The 16,758-nt window shown below is 32.0% G+C and overlaps 1 protein-coding gene across 1 annotated transcript; it reads left to right on the top strand.

Annotated features, from left to right (window-relative positions):
- The first annotated feature begins 1,909 nt into the window (after positions 1-1,909).
- On the top strand, positions 1,910-8,361 carry LOC145329893 (uncharacterized). Its single transcript, XM_080174342.1, has 4 exons — positions 1,910-2,854; positions 5,876-5,964; positions 7,342-7,410; positions 7,599-8,361. Exons 1-4 carry the CDS (start codon positions 2,095-2,097, stop codon positions 8,025-8,027), a joined length of 1,347 nt encoding a protein of 448 aa, XP_080030468.1. The 5' UTR covers positions 1,910-2,094; the 3' UTR covers positions 8,028-8,361.
- The last annotated feature ends 8,397 nt before the right edge of the window (positions 8,362-16,758 follow it).

A 16,758-nucleotide genomic window follows, 5' to 3' on the forward strand; every position in this document is an offset into this window, starting at 1 on the left:
AAAATTAGCTGTATAACAAAAAAGCATGACTGCCAAAAACGACCGACCAAGAAAAGAAACAATAAAAGTATTCTTTTTTTTATATTTTTTCTCACTTTGTATTATGATAAAAGCTGAGACGCCTTATTTTTAAAAGCAAAGCTTTTCTATAATTAGGGTCGGTTCGTCCGTACGTCCGTCCGTCCGTATGTCCGTAACGGATAGCTTTTTTCGTTAATTTAGGCATGTTATAATTGTCCTATCGATTTCAAACTTTGCATGGTGATTCCTGTAGTAATTAGGTACGATTTAGAAAGTGTTGCTACTCTATAATCATTACCAGAATGTTCGTACGTCCATTTTAAACATGTTGATTTTTTTACTTTTTTAACAACAAATTTTTATGTGATCTATTTATTCGATTTAACTGGTCTTTGGTATACTGATTCCTGGGACAACAAAGTACAATACTATAAGCGAAGCAGCTCTATAATAAAGTCCTAAAAATGTAAGTATGTCCATAAACATTATTCAGTTTTTCAACAAATTTACTTACAAATTTGCTTCGACTCTTATTCATTTATATTCTAATTTTCAGTTCTTACACTTTACAAGTGTTAATGTCCGTTTGTCCTAACGTTTCAGTGCTTCGCTTTTATGGATGTTGTCATTAAATTAGCTTTGCATTTGTCTGTGTTATGTTTTAGAGAATTTTTAGGGATATGGTCATCTCAACATTTCTTAATCCTATTATGTAAAGTAGTAAGGCTTATTTCCTGTAGCTGCTGAACCGATTGAGTTCTCCATATTAGAGTTATCTTCACAAAGGTCCTGGAATGGCTTCAGGCTTTTTTATTATTCCCTTATGTGTTAGAATGTTTTTTTTTAGCTTTTTGGCACTTCTCTAACCCTTCAAATACAGAGTACCTAGATGCTAAGGGCTCAGCTACCATTAGTCATAAAAGTCATAAATTTTCAACTTTTTATATGTTTTCCTTGTGTAATTATGAGATGGAAAGGCAACTAATTATCCAATGCATGTAATCACCCCGCAGGGGTAATTACCCCTCTCTGTAATCACTAATTAGAACCAAGAGTAAGATAAAGAGAAATGGAAAAAAAAGAAATAGAGAAAGAGTTTGAGGAGGGGAGGGAGCAACTTGAACCTATCAGGAATTGTTCATATAATGCTGAAATAGACAAAAATCATTAAAAGGTTGAATTTATGTTTTGTTTCTAAAAAAATTCTATAGGCTACGCCTAAGATCCAAAAAAAAGGGGGAGGAGAGATATATTGGATTGTTTTTTTTTATAGAAACCCAAATCATGTTAGTAAACTCTAAAAACACATTCTTTCCTTTTATTTCTCATCCTTTCCTTCTTTAATTCCTGTGTACACCTCTACCCACTCATACCCCCCCCCCTTCATACAATTACCCCCCCTGTGCACCTTACCTAACCTAACACACACAAATATAACTTGGCCAAAGAGAATTAAGGTTCATTATGAGTGATTATTCCAAACATTTAACCCCCTCTTCCTTCTTCCCCCCCCCAAAAAAAAAAAAAAAAAAATTTGGGGAGGCCATGCTTGTAATTAGGTAAAAGGAAGGATAAATTTACCCCGTCGGAGCTAGAAAATCCGCGAAATTCTTTGCTCCCCTCTTATTGGTCAAAATTTGGCGGGAATAAAACTTTTTTGGCGGCAAAATTAATAAGAAAATAGCGAAACGGGGGGCTCTCGACAAATGAGAGTCCTCACACTAACACTGACGGGGGAAACTTAAATGGGGGTGCGTTTATGCAGGAGAAAGGGGAATATTTGGATAAAAATAGGGTGAAGGGGAAGGTTGGGGGTCATCATACATCAAGAGACGGAGGTGGGGTGAGGGGGGGAGCTAATGTGAGCCATCACACAGATAATAGCCTTGTTATAGCTCACTGATGAACACACACACACAAATTTACCACTTCAACTTAGTTGCTCAATAGTCATTGTTAGATCCACAACAGCAACATCAATTATTATTAAAAAAAACATTAATGACATTTAATTATAATATAACTTTACTGAGTAACAAGTTATAGATATTAAATAAGTGATTATATATAATAATGGAAGAATTACAAATACAAGGAAGCCCAGAGAACCATGGGGACAGTGGTTCGAACTCACCCTCCCCACCCCCAACAAAACTTCAACATTTGAATGAAAATAATTCTGCCTTTACAAAGTTTCTTCAACAAAAAGTTGGGGTGGTATCCCACCACCCGACGGCCCCCATGCCCGGGCTGAAAAACATGACCAGCCTGCTGGAAAGTCACCTGGCGGGGAAGAAGCAGGTCTCCAGCCTGGATCAGGACCAGGATACATGTGAACAGACACAGATAGGAGAAATGAACGGTCATATCAAAGATCACCACCAGAAGTCTCGTTCATTCTGTATAGAATCATTGCTAAAATCAGAAGCTAAACATTTGCCTGCGGGCATTGCAGCTGCAGCCGCCGTGAGCAGCGGTGATCGTTTTTCACTGCTAGGACATCATCCGGCTATAACGCCACCGTCATCAAACGGTGGTAACTCGCCGCCACCTTCTACTCTGATTCCAACCAGCCTGCATAACAACAATAACAATCCCGCCATGTCCCCGCCGATACCGCCGAACGGACTACCACAGTTTCCGTTTCCACCACAGTTGTTGCCCTACCTTTTACCGCCAGCGGCTGCAGCACATCAACAGCAGGCTGCCGCGGCGGCTGCGGCTGCTGCAGCTGCTGGTAACGGTGGACCGTTGTCCTCAGCGGCAGATTATGTACATATGGAATATTTGGCGAGACAGGGCGTCTTCCTTAATTCTTTTCCAGGTTTTGCAGGTAACAAGTTTTTGATTATTCAAGATTGTCTTTTTTCACTAAAAGGAAAAAACGCTATGCCTGCTTTAAATATTTAAGTTCCAACTAGAAGTATAATACTAATTCTTTTTAAAACTGTATAAATAATTTTGTCTATTGTATTTTGTAGATTAAAACCTCTAAAACTACGATTTAATCTTGACTGAATGCTTATCAAGGAAATTTTATGTTGGATGGGTTTAGAACATTTTTTGGTTAGGAGGGCATAAAGGCAAGAAATAGGTTAGAGCAATGTTTCAATCTATGCTTTAAAAAATGTTCTTCGTCTTAAATATATTTCAGTTACATAAAATTATCCATCTTTATTATTGTGAAAAATCTTTTAACAAAAAAGTCATATTTTAAAAAAAAAATAATGGAACAAAATTTTCATTGATACAGATATAGTTGTTTTGTAGTAATTTAAAATACCTTAATAGGAATGAAATAAAAAAATAGAAAAAAATCACATCAAAATCGTAAACCATCAAAAAAAATCCATCCACTAAATTTTCTTTTAAAAAAAATTCCATAGTTTCTTGAGCTAGGGACGAAATTACTGTATAAATAAAAGAAAATATAACATGATGTTCTATATATAATACAAGTATAAAAACTAATTAAGAACCACAATTATTTGCTTACGATACATGTTAATACTTTACTGCTAAACATTGAACATATCTGTTTTTATAGTTTTAAATTGGCAATCTTAGAAATAGCTGATTTGATTATACTTGAAAATAAAATGGACCGAGAAAGGAAATTTTAAGAAAACACAAACAATTTTTATTTTTAATTTTGGTAGGGATAGGTAATGTAAAGGTATGACGAGCCCCATAGTATAAAGCTTGGCTGATGCTAGAAACATATTTTCCCATCTAAAATTTAAAAAATAGAAGAGGAAAAATAGTTGTCCCCCTATCGGTTTGTAGGTTTACAATGAAAAATAAAATGTCCAGAAAAATGACAAATTTTAGTAAGGCAGGGAAATTTTATTGCAGTTGAATTCAAATTTTTGCCAATTTTTCCGTAATTATATTTACCAATAAACATAATTTTCATTTTTTGTTTGTTAATGTCTTAGTGGTGTAAAAATGAAAAAAAAATATTAACTGCAAGCACATCCCCAAAAAAAGTAAGCCATACTAAACCCAGGGAATGGTTAATAGAATTTAATAGTTATATATATCAAGTGGTATTTTGATTTTAATACTCGTGGAAACTAGTCTGTAATGCGATGCTATACAAGATTTTTATTATGGATGAAAAACGGTTTTAATCCAGCGGATATTAATCGGTTTTGAAGCCATACTGGAAATAATATTCCTTTGAATGTAAAAAGTATTTTTACTAAAAATGAAATAATATATTTTCTCGTATTCATTTGAATCCGGTGGATAGGAACCGGCTCTCATGAATACGAAAAAACTATGTCTAGCATCGTATTATATCCAGTTTTCTACGAATATAGAAATGTACAATCATAAGATTAAAACTAGTTTTTTTAGCCGGTGCCTTCGGCACCACGGGGCTAAAAAAACTAGTTTTAATCTTATAATTGTACATTCTATATCCGCGGAAAGCCGTTTATAATACGATACGAGAAATACAGATTTATTATTAACTAATTTATCATCCACTAGCGGCTACGCCCCTAGAGGCCTCTAGTGGCACTTTAAATGTTTTTGTTTGTTAAAGTTAATTTTTATGACGATACCTCTTTATTTGACGTTGAAGTCTCCTCTAATTTTTTTAAAATTTCGATTTTTTTGTCATTTCTCTTGGGAGGGTGGTGGTACCCTCCCCCAAAATAGTTATAAACCTTCCCGGGACTTATGAGAAGCTACCCTGTTAAGGAGAACCCGATCGGTTCAGCGGTTAGCGAGATCCTTCGGTACACACAGACACACAGACAGACACACAGACATCCTGTTACTTTAGTATAAGGATTTACCTGTGAACACAGTAATAAGGTCTGACTGATTATGACGTAACAAAAAACATTAGCCAATGAGAGGCCGTTATTGACCAATGGTAAAATTTATAGTGGACTCTCAGTGGCTAATTTTTTTTGTTACGTCATAATCAGTCAGACACTATTACTGTGTTCTTTACCTGTCCTTATGTGCATGGTTATAACATTGTTATATGGGAATTAATTAGTAATGATAACATTATAAATTATATGATAACAATATAATTAGATAAAAATACACATAAAACCTAACCTAACCTTTTATTAATTTTTGTAGGATTGTGTTATTTTTATTATTACATTTAAACTAATTTTAGATATGATCTTAATGATATGATATAATTTTGAACTTTTAAGGCATTAAATCCATATACCCTTTGATTACAGTGTTTTCAAACAAATTATTATTAATTGAAGTAAATTGTTAATTTTTTAATGATTTGTCATAAAATTAATTAATAAAATAAACATAGATACTGTAATTACCAATAAATCATGGATAAATTATGAATTGTAATTACATGAGTAATTGCTCCCATCAAAAGATAAGAAAAAATACATCATTTGTGAAAATACATATATTATTACTTGGATCTTACACCAGATTTGCATGTCCTCTCATATAATGAAACACTTAGCGGGCTAAAACAACAATCCCATTTCCTCTCATCTTACTGGAACGAACTGGCCAATAAATGAGTTCCATGTTAGCAAGATAAATTGACGACAATATTTCCCCTGTCATAATATCCACGTATATTCTATTTCCATTGTTGTGAATGTTTATAAATAGTAGTAGTGCAGCAACTATACATAAGATTAAGTACCCTTTTCTAACATTTACTGATATTCAAAAAATATTGCCAATCTCTAAATATAACTCGTAGAGTTTAAAGAAATAAGATCCCAGAAACTGCCCTGAAAAGGAGAAAACAATAGGTTTAGTACCTTACCTAAATAAACCTTACTGCTTTACAGCTGCATTTTAGGATTGTTTTTAATTTGATATTTATTTTTTATTATAGAATTCCAGCACAGTTTACTGGGTAAGAACCGGAGACCAAGGACAGCATTCACTTCTCAACAATTACTAGAATTAGAAAAACAATTCAAGGTAATAATTAATGCTAGTGGCTGCGCCACAAAAGGTGGTGGGGATAACCCTGTACTTAATATTTATTCACACTCAAAAATAATAGCCTAAAACCCTTTTAAGTAGATCATAATCATTGAAACAGTTAAGCAAACATCATTCTACTTTAAATTATTAGTAGCGAAGCTACTCTATAATTCGAAATGTCCGTCCGTCCGTCCGTCTGTCCGTCCGTCTGTCCGTCTGAGACAGAATAGGGGAAACGTGATTTTCTCGGCTCCTATTAAAGATAGACAGCTGAAATTTTTTGACAACATTTCCATTATTAAGGAGCACAGTGTTTATGGTCCGATATTCAAAATTTTTTCAGTTATTGATATCAAAATTAAATTTCCTGTCGTTTACAGAAAACAACCATGACGGCCACACTGCCATTTTGCAGGTTTTAGGCTATTTTTGTATTTTTCACATTTTTCTCCATATCTTCAGCGCTTATGGTCCGATTTTCAAAATTTTTTCAGTTATTGATGTCAAAATTAAATTTCCTGTCGTTTACAGAAAACTCCTATTAAAGATAGACAGCTGAAATTTTTTGACAACATTTCCATTATTAAGGAGCACAGTGTTTATGGTCCGATTTTCAAAATTTTTTCAGTTATTGATATCAAAATTAAATTTCCTGTCGTTTACAGAAAACAACCATGACGACCACACTACCATTTTGCAGGTTTTTGGCTATTTTTGTATTTTTCACATTTTCACCATATCTTCAGTGTTTATGGTCCAATTTTCAAAAATTTTCTGTAATAGATATAAGAATTAAATTTCCCGTCGTTTAAAGAAAACAATCATGACGGCCAGACTGCCTTTTTGCAGGTTTTAGGCTATTTTTGTATTTTTCACATTATTCTCCATATCTTCAGTGTTTATGGTCCGATTTTCAAAATTTTTTCAGTTATAGATATCAAAATTAAATTTCCTGTCGTTTAAAGAAAACAACCATGGCGGTCAGACTGCCTTTTATCAGGTTTTTGGCTACTTTTATATGTTTTACATATTTCCCTATATATTTGGTGTTTTTGGTCCAATTTTCAAACTTTTTTTGGGATATCAGTATCAAAATAATTTTTCCCATTGTTACGAGAATCTTTTATGTAATCTACTTTGACCTTCGTCATCATTTAAAATCTACTTTTACGTATTTCCATCCACGATTTTTTTGTGCTTCGCTACTTATGGATGTTGTCATCCTTGTATTAAATATCAGAAATTATTAGAAGTGCTTATTTTCTCCAAGAGCAGCATATATCTAAATAATAATCAGTCCAGCTGTATTGGTTGATCTAAAGTATTAAAACTTTCGTATAGGCTTGTAGTAAACAATTCAAATTATTTTAGGAGAGTAAATATTTATCCCGACCTAAGAGATATGAAGTTGCCACAAGCCTTGGATTGTCAGAAACACAGGTAAAAGTCTTTTTTTTTATCTGAAGTTTAAACATTTCATTTACAGAAAGTGTCATTAAAAAATATTCAGTTAAAGTTACTGTTATTATTTTATTTAAATCTTATTTGCGTGTTTTTGCTTTAAGAAAAATACAAGATATGTAAAAAGAAACTTTAGAAAATGAGATTATAATAATGACCATTTTCAGGTTAAAATTTGGTTCCAAAACAGACGCATGAAGAACAAGCGGACCAAGGGGGGTGGCCGTGGGGAACGCGGAGGAAATGCGGGAAATGATATGGAGAAATCTTCCTTCACAGAGGACGACGACATTGATGTTGGCAGTCCAGAGGAAGCGCATCAGCTGACTCACCCAGATGACGTAATCAGAATCAAAATGGAGGACAGATCGGCCGAAAGTCCGGACAATATTGCAGCCGTTTCACATCAGGATGCCGGCAGAATTTTATCTTCTGAGCTGACCAGCCGATTGGCAGGCAATACCAGCCCGGAGTTGGGTAGAATCCCGCCACCTGCGGCGGCCATGTATACCAGCGAAATGTTCAACCGGTTGGCATATCCTTTCCAGTCAAAATTATTTAATTCTTGTATGGCAAATGTGAAAAGCAATTATTGATTAATTTCTCACTTTAAATGTGTTTTAAAATAATTTTATTGCTGCTCTGCAAACTATTTTATAGTTAATCGATGATAAAAATGTAATAATCATGAAATTTGATAAAGGCTGCTAAATAATCAAATTCTAGTCCCTACATACATACTGTCTTTTTATCATAAATTTCCTGTATTAGGCACATTTTATAAAATATGTAATAATTACCAAATTAAATATCATTGTTTTTTATTTAAAAAATGATTTTATGATATGAAATGAGTGATTAAAATTTTGTGAACTGTCAATGGAATTTTCCATTTTTAAAACTGCTTATTAATAAATTTTCAATAAAAATTATAAATAGATCATTTTTATACTATTTGAACATTATGTTATCCTGGAAAGTTTTTAAAAAGCACAGCTTTTCTATATTTGGTCCGTCCTAGATTCCAGCGGTTTTCCTCTTATTAATTGTTATAGAATATACGTTTTTAATTTAATAATGTAGAAAGGTTCCTACCTAATTATGAAATATTTAGTAGAAAAAATGCGCGCGAAGCGCGCAAAATTTTTTTTTGTTAGTGATTTTTTGTTTGGGGAGGGGGTATTTACCCCCCAAAAATAGTTTGGGTGGGGTAAAATTTGGGGGGTTAATCATCCTCTTTACCCCCCCCCCCCTTGGATGTCCTTGGTCGTTAGTTTAGTCAGCTACAAGTTTAACTTTATTAGAGTAGATTATGATACGTTGTAATATGCATTTGGACCCCAAAAGAAACTTTCAGAAAATATATTTTTGGTTTTGTTGTTAGGTTATATGAAGACTAAGAGTCCCGTAGGACTAGTAACAGGCTTTTGAAAAATAAAGTTTTTTTTTTTTTTTTTTTTTGGGGGGGGGGTATCAAGACAAAAAAAGGTATACTCATATTACTCTAAAATAATTGGTCTACGCTCTGTGTATTGAAATAACTATTAGCTTCCCATAGAGTTATGTTAATAGGTTTAATTGATTTTTATCAACCAAAACTTATTGTTAAACAGAGATCTAGAGGGATAAGACAATGGCCGATAAATTGGTGGACATTCCCAATGATGATACACAAAATTACCCCTATTGTAGATTAAAATCAGTGGTTGAAACGTTTGAACAATTAACCTAATGAACTAATCAATCAAAAATAACTAAAGTCCCCAAAGTTATTACATCAACGAATAAGAAGACTTTATGATAAAACTTTGGGGACTAGTGTAAAAAACAGCCCATTGTACCCACTCTATCTTATTGTTAAGTATCTAACAGACAATTGAATTTGACGCTAAATGTAAATAGATGGATAGTTATCAGGGATTGGTCCAATGGCAACTAAAATCTTCGTTCCATTTTAATAAAGAAGTACATAATTTTTTCTTGTAAGCTTGTAAACTTTTTTTATAAATATTTTATAGACAAGAAAAACAACATCCTTAAAGGTGCAACTTAGTAGTTCAGACAATAAACATTAACAAATTTAGAGTGATATCACTTCTGCTATTGAAAAATATTCATTTTAGTCTAAAACACAAAAATTAACAGTGCATACTTTAAGATGTACTTACATTTCATATATTAACTTCCAATATTGTTATCTTAAAAGTAAAATGATCTTAAAAACTTTGAAATACCATCTATGGTCTAAAATAATCTGTACATCTCTAACTTTGATAAACAAAATTAACCCTTCTGTAGATGAGAATTATTCGTTGAAAACTATGGTCACTACTCAGTTTGGAATCAACCAATCAAAATTCAACAAAAGTACCCAAATCATTAAGCCAACCAATCAGATAACTTGTATACAAAACTTTAGGTATCAGTGTATTCTACAGTCCATTGTCTAATCCCTCACTGCCTGCCATTTTGGAACCAATTTCAAGCAATGAATATAATATAGCAATCATTTAAACTTTGTCAAAATTTGATTAATTGTTTCCTTCCTGTGATAAATATTAGAGAAGCTTTGCTAGTTTCTTTGTGGTAATTGATGAAAGAAATAATCTTATACAGAAAATCACAATTGAAATTGGTGATGAAATATATTCTCAAGTATGGCTTCGAAACCAATTAATATCCGCCGGATTAGAAAAGTTTCTGGGCCATACTGAAAATCATGTTTCTTATCGTATCATAAACAATTTTCCACGAATGATAAAATAAAAATCATAAAATCCCATTAGGGTCAACAAAACTGGAATTTTTTATTTTTAAATCCATGGAAAGCTGTCTATAAAATGATACGTGAAGCAAATTTAATATTGTGGGGTATCCTATCTACCCCGCCCCCCCCCTCCCATTTATTAAGGATACCTCTAGGGGCGCAGCCACTAGCGTAAGATAAACAAACAACAATTATAACTACATGAGAAAATGTTTATAGATTTATTAATAGATGGGAATATTAAATTCTCAACATGAATTTAAAAATATTAAGATATCAGGGAAAATTTTAGGGAGCTAGGATAATTATAAGAAAAATTAAATAAAAATAAAAATTTCTTCTGTACATTAAAATTATGGGTTGAAAATTTTTGTTTTCCAAAGTATTAAACCAACGAATATGATATATGAATATATGAATATAAACCTTTGTTTACCAGTTTAAGTTACTGTCCCAATGGAATTTTAAACAGAATGTTGTTTTTTAAAGTGCTTTTCTTGAACTTTTTTCTATATATAAAATTATTTTCAGAATAAATATTGCTCCATTAAATTGCTCGAGCTAGCTACTTAAACATTAAAGGGAAATCAAAATAGAATAACAAAATAAGGATGCTACATACACAGGAGCGATTATCAAAAGAACACCAAAAAAATAAAACCGTCCGAATATCATCAGTATATTATATTTGGACAATGACTTACTTGAACTTCATCGTCCAATGATCATCGCTAAAAAAATTTAATATAATTATTCTGCCATGAAAATATCATTATATTTAAACCGGACTTGTTGTCAATGGGCTTTAATATATAATATTGATACAGAAATCCTTATGAAAGGTTTGAACGCAATAGGGCGCCTCTGACATGCCAAACTTAAAAAAGGACGTACTGACACAGCCTTAATGTAGAACTGCTACGCTTATAATAAGTAAACATAACAATGAAATTCACAGCGAGTGAGTTTTTCCCCCTTTTGTTGGGAGGGAGGGGAGGGGGTGTATATTAGGGGATTTTTATTGAATTTGGGGAAGTGATAATTATTGGATAAATTTGTCCATTAAACCCGTTGATAAACAGGATATTTAACTCATTGTTACTTCAATACTAAGCATCATTAATTTTAATAAATAAACATTGATTTAATTCATTTATTGTTAATTTGTCTACAAGGATGCCAACAACCAAAAAGAGACAAATTTTGTACCTTATCATTACAGGAATCTTTATACAATGTTTTGATCCAGTATAATATCAGCTTTAGTTTACTCTCAGAGCTATCCGTTAAAGTATGGACACGACAGATACACAGTACACACTTAATATAAAAAAGATCGGAGGAAGAAATAAAACCTTAAAATGCATTAGAAGAATCTTATATTCATCTCCTAAGAGTGTTGAAAATTTGATCACTAAGTGAGCGCACGTGCCGCCATCTTAAATGAAGAGATTTGGCGCGTGTTTTTGTGTACACCTGGGAAAACAAGATGGCGTCTAAAAAAACCGGACACGTGACCAAATCTTTTCTTAATAGTACCAATTAAGAATAACACTTAAAATCGAAATGTATTTTGACATAAACTAGAATTTTATAAATTGAATACCATTAATAACGCATTTTTTAGGTAGTTGATAGCCAACATGATTATTTACGTTTCTATGGACAATGACGGCTCAGATAAAGTGATACTCATTTGTTTTAATTCTTTAAATAAATATTTTTAAAAAACTTGATAATTTTAAACTTACTTTGCTGTCCGTCTGTCTGTGAATAAAGGCACAAAATTATTGGAGTAAAGTGTTATTTTCTCTGTTACCATTAAAGATAAATATCCTAAAGATTTATTCTCAGCCTCACTAGTATTCTTGTTTTATATTTATGAGAAATTTAATGCATTTGCATATTGTCATCCTTGTTTATTTCTGATTATAAATGTTTGTTGATTCGAGATTATATTGACTTTATTTGCTCAGGAAAACTGTAAAATTTATGTTAACATATGAATAATAACAAACACACAACTAGCTATATTCACAAATACTCAAATTTTTAAGGATAATCTAATATTCAATGTTTTCCATGTAAAATAACCTCAACAATTGTAGAATCGCCACAAATGGGGGGTTATTTTACAGTAGAGACAAGCAATATTTATATAGAATAGCTATTTTGTTTGTGTGTCTGTCTGTTTCAACAGATCTTGCTTACCGCCAGACCGAAAGTTTACCTTTTTCTTAAGATCGGTAGGTTCTTTTATGGTAAACAAATTATAAAATTGGCTGCTTTGACTTTAGCTATGAACTTCTACATACATATTTAAAATTAAAACAAAACAACTAACCATTATAGTGCATAAAACTTTTTTTATTGCAAAAAGTCTGTAAGAAATATTAACACAGCCAAGTCGCTACAAATGAGAAGAAAGCAATTTGCTAGCAGTCGAAAAAAGGTCCTTACCTCTTGTACCAGTTAGTTGCCTGGGTTATACATACATCTCTACACTTATACATTTATTGCATAAACACTATTAATTATACATAGAAAACTACATTTTGACAGGGTACAAAATATTTAATATTGTAGTTTCTATTTAAACAAGGATGACAACATCCATAAAAGCGAAGCTCTAAAAACGGTAGGACAAACGGACATTAACACTTGTATAATGTCAGAACTGAATAATCAGAATGCGAATGTATAAGAGTCAAAGCAAAATTGTAAATAAATTTGTTGAAAAACTGCTTGATACAGGATAATGATTATGGACATACTTACATTTTTAGGACTTGATTATAGAGTTGCTTCGCTTATAATATTGTACTTTGTTGTCCCAGGAATCAGTATACCAAAAATCAGACCAATCGGATGATTAGGTCACATACATATTTGTTGTTAAAAATGTAAAAAAAAAATCAACATGTTTAAAATGGACGTACGGACATTCTGGTAATAATTATAGAGTTGCTACGCTTTCTAACTCGTACCTAACTATTACAGGAATCACCATGCAAAATTTGAAATCGATAGGACAATTCTAACATGCCTAAATTAACGAAAAAAGCTATTTAAAAAAGTAAAAAATCAACATGTTTAAAATGGACGTACGGACATTTTAGTAATGATTATAGAGTTGCTACGCTTTCTAAATCGTACCTAACTACTAAAGGAATCACCATGCAAAATTTGATATCGATAGGACAATTTTAACATGTCTAAATCAACGAAAAAAGCTATCCGTGACGGACGGACGGACGGACCGACCCTAATTATAGAAAAGCTTCGCTTTTAATAATGAAAATATGAAACCAGGTAAGAATTTGAGTGGATGGATAGAACCAACACTTGTTAAACTATATTACGCAAACATCACAAGAATATACATAATTCAAATCATTTCAGATTTTATTTATTTTTAATATATGATATTTTGATACAAGGATGATAGCGTCTTTGAAAAGCAAAGAAATATTTGATTAGACGCCTAACGCTCAAGCATTGGTCTATAAATAATACTGGTACCCAAAGTTTTATATTAACGTTCTCTCATTCGTTAGCTAAAAAATCTTTTGATACTTTTATAAAATCTTCATTGTTTGGTTCAAACTAGCTGTGTTTAAACTTTTACAGAAATTTTTTTTTTTACATAAGCAGAAAATGTGATTTTCTCAGCTTATATTCAAGATAATTTTACCCATTTTTTGTGTGAAGATTTACCATACCAATAAGCATCAAGTATGTAATTTACTTTGCCCGTCGTTTTTTGATTTTCTCTCTCCATTTTTCCTAAATATAACAAATAATTAAATCACCTTGACTACATTCCCATTTTTGATTTTTTTATGCTTCGTGTTATCAACCTTGTTTACTCCAAAATTGCTACGACCCGTGATTAAAAACTTGACCATCCTTGCTTTCAAAATTTTAAATCCCTGTTTTAATATTCAGTTTTGTAAGAACAGTAAGGCAAGTGGTAACATGTCTCCTTTCTTTAAAAGGGAGAGAACATTGGAATTTAATTCATGCTGGTACCCAATGTTAAGAAATTCGTTGTCTGAAGACTTCAGGTAATTTTTTTTCTACAAATATTGATTGATTGGTACAAATTAGCCGTGAAAAAATTCCACACTGTAATTGTAACCCATAGTAGGGTTTATTTTGTTTATTAAGATTCGGGGTTTACAATAATTTATCCTATGAGATCTCTGTTAAATGATATACTGGCGTTGAGTTTTTATTTCGCAATATCTCAAAAACATTTGACTTGTTTCTGTATAAAATATTAAAGAATTTACATGTTAGTATTATGCTATTTCATGAAAATATATCTCAAATATAATGAAGACATAATTTGATTTATATAGTGGTAATCCTCAAGTAAAGAATTTTATATTTTAACATTTTAAAATAGATGGAGAAAACGTGGATATATTGACAGAGAAAATTTGTGGTCAATTTAGGTTGCTTATATAGAATTCATTTATTGGTCAGTTCGTTCATTAAGTAAGAGAGAAGGGGGGAGGATAGGGATAGGGGGTATATTTTTTTTAGTCAGCTGGTAATATCACTTTATTAGAGTACATAAACATTTGGTGCAACATCCAAGTAATTATATATCGATTATTATAGCGTATAAGATCTATTTAAATTATTAATCATTAAACATTTTTCATCCTATTTAAAAAAATTCTGTAATTTATGACAGGAGATATTTTATCACCCACCCAACTATTGTAGCACTGAGATGTGAAGAGATGTTTAAATTGCTGTCATAACAAAAGCTTTAAGAGAATTCTGTTATTCTTCCCTGCGGGGTTAGTTTCAATTCATAATGTTCACATGTAACCAGGAATAAAGGTATAGGACAATGAAATACAGGATATTCTTCCACGCGAGGTTAGTTTCAATTCATAATGCTCTCACATATAACCAGGAATAAAGGTATAGGTCAATGAAAAACAAATATTCTTCCCTGCGGGGTTAGTTTCAATTCATAATGTTCACATGTAACCAAAAATAAAGGGAAAGGTATAGATTATGTTCGCACAAAAGTTTATCCGACAAAAAAAGGCTTACAAATAATTACTCAATAATGCACAGCTAACTTGCAGTGCACATTAAAGCGCGAAGATGACTAATTTTATACGTTCTTTTTCAGTGAAGATTTCCCTGTGCATCATTGGATTTGGTCTTTTCCAGATTATTTATAGGCCTTCTTAAGCCGCTTAACACAAGGTGCGGGCATGACATTTCATGAATTTGGTTTTGAAAACTTTCAAAAAAGAACCAAAATATCAAATAAATTGCCCATTGTCCCATTCCTATGTCCCTGTGTATCCCACTTATAGATACAAACATTTCATGAATGTATTAAAAAACACAAAAAACGCTAAGATTTCTTAATTTCAATCTAGTGATATTTTGTTTAAAACAAAGTTAAAAATTATTCGTATTTATAGTCGTACTAGAAATAAAAAATTATGTAAAACTTCTATCAGGTAAATGTTTTGAATCAAAACGATTAAAACATTTAAGTGTATTTCTATAATGTTACAGGAATCAATATGCAAGGACCAACCCTAAAAACTTAAATCTAAAAAAACTCTATCCTAAGATACAAAGAAGTAAGTGTTTCGGAACGCAATGCCTAGCCGTTCTCGAAATCTTATCTCGAAGCCTCCCGAATGACCAACATAGTGAAGTTTACGAATGTGTATTTATTACCATGAAAACAGTAAGTCTAAAACAAAAATATAAGAATTAATTACATAAAATTAATTGTTATTATTTTTTTAGCATCGAGGTTGCGTGATTTTAATTTAATAAAAAATATAAATTTTCTAAAAAACTTAAAATTGGCACGAATCATATTAAATCGCATCAGAAATTGATAATTTTAGAATAAAATAATCAATAATATAAAAGTAAATATTCGTATATCAAAACTTAGCAGTTAAATGGTCTATTTGTTGAAAAATTAATGATTTAAATTTCTTCATAAAATTGTACCATTCTACGCTTATTTTCAAGAATTAAAAGATAAATTCTTACCACATATGATGTCAAACTAAGCAGGAAGGCTTATTTGAGATCTTCCACATATCAGAGCGTATGTATATTCAAGCAATACATTATTTTCATTCACGTAGCTCCTCACATGGGAAATATCAAAGGAAAAGTGCGCGTCTCTTTTGTTTGTTTACAAGCCACGCGCGGAGATAGTTAGGAATGCCGCGTAACACACTCATTCTCTGGGGAATTCTGGTGTAAGGAAAAAGGGATTAATGGGTTCGAACTTGCCGGGGAATACAAGAAATACATACCGACACAGTAAGGTTTGTGGTTCTTGGTCTGTTAAGACCTCGTTAACATTGTACCGATTTAATTCTTTATTTTAGGTAAGCTTTACATAGCTCCTGGATTAGATTTATTCTATAGAATTATGAAAACAAAATTTAGTATATTTTACAACCGATCCAGCCCTAGATGCAGGGGGCGCCTCCGCCAGTTATCGAAGGAGGGAAAATTTCAATAAAGTTAAAAGACAAACACGCCAAATC

This window comes from Acartia tonsa, chromosome 10 (genome assembly GCF_053477335.1).
Source record: "Acartia tonsa isolate MP-2025a chromosome 10, ASM5347733v1, whole genome shotgun sequence".
Taxonomy (NCBI): Eukaryota; Metazoa; Arthropoda; class Copepoda; order Calanoida; family Acartiidae; genus Acartia; species Acartia tonsa.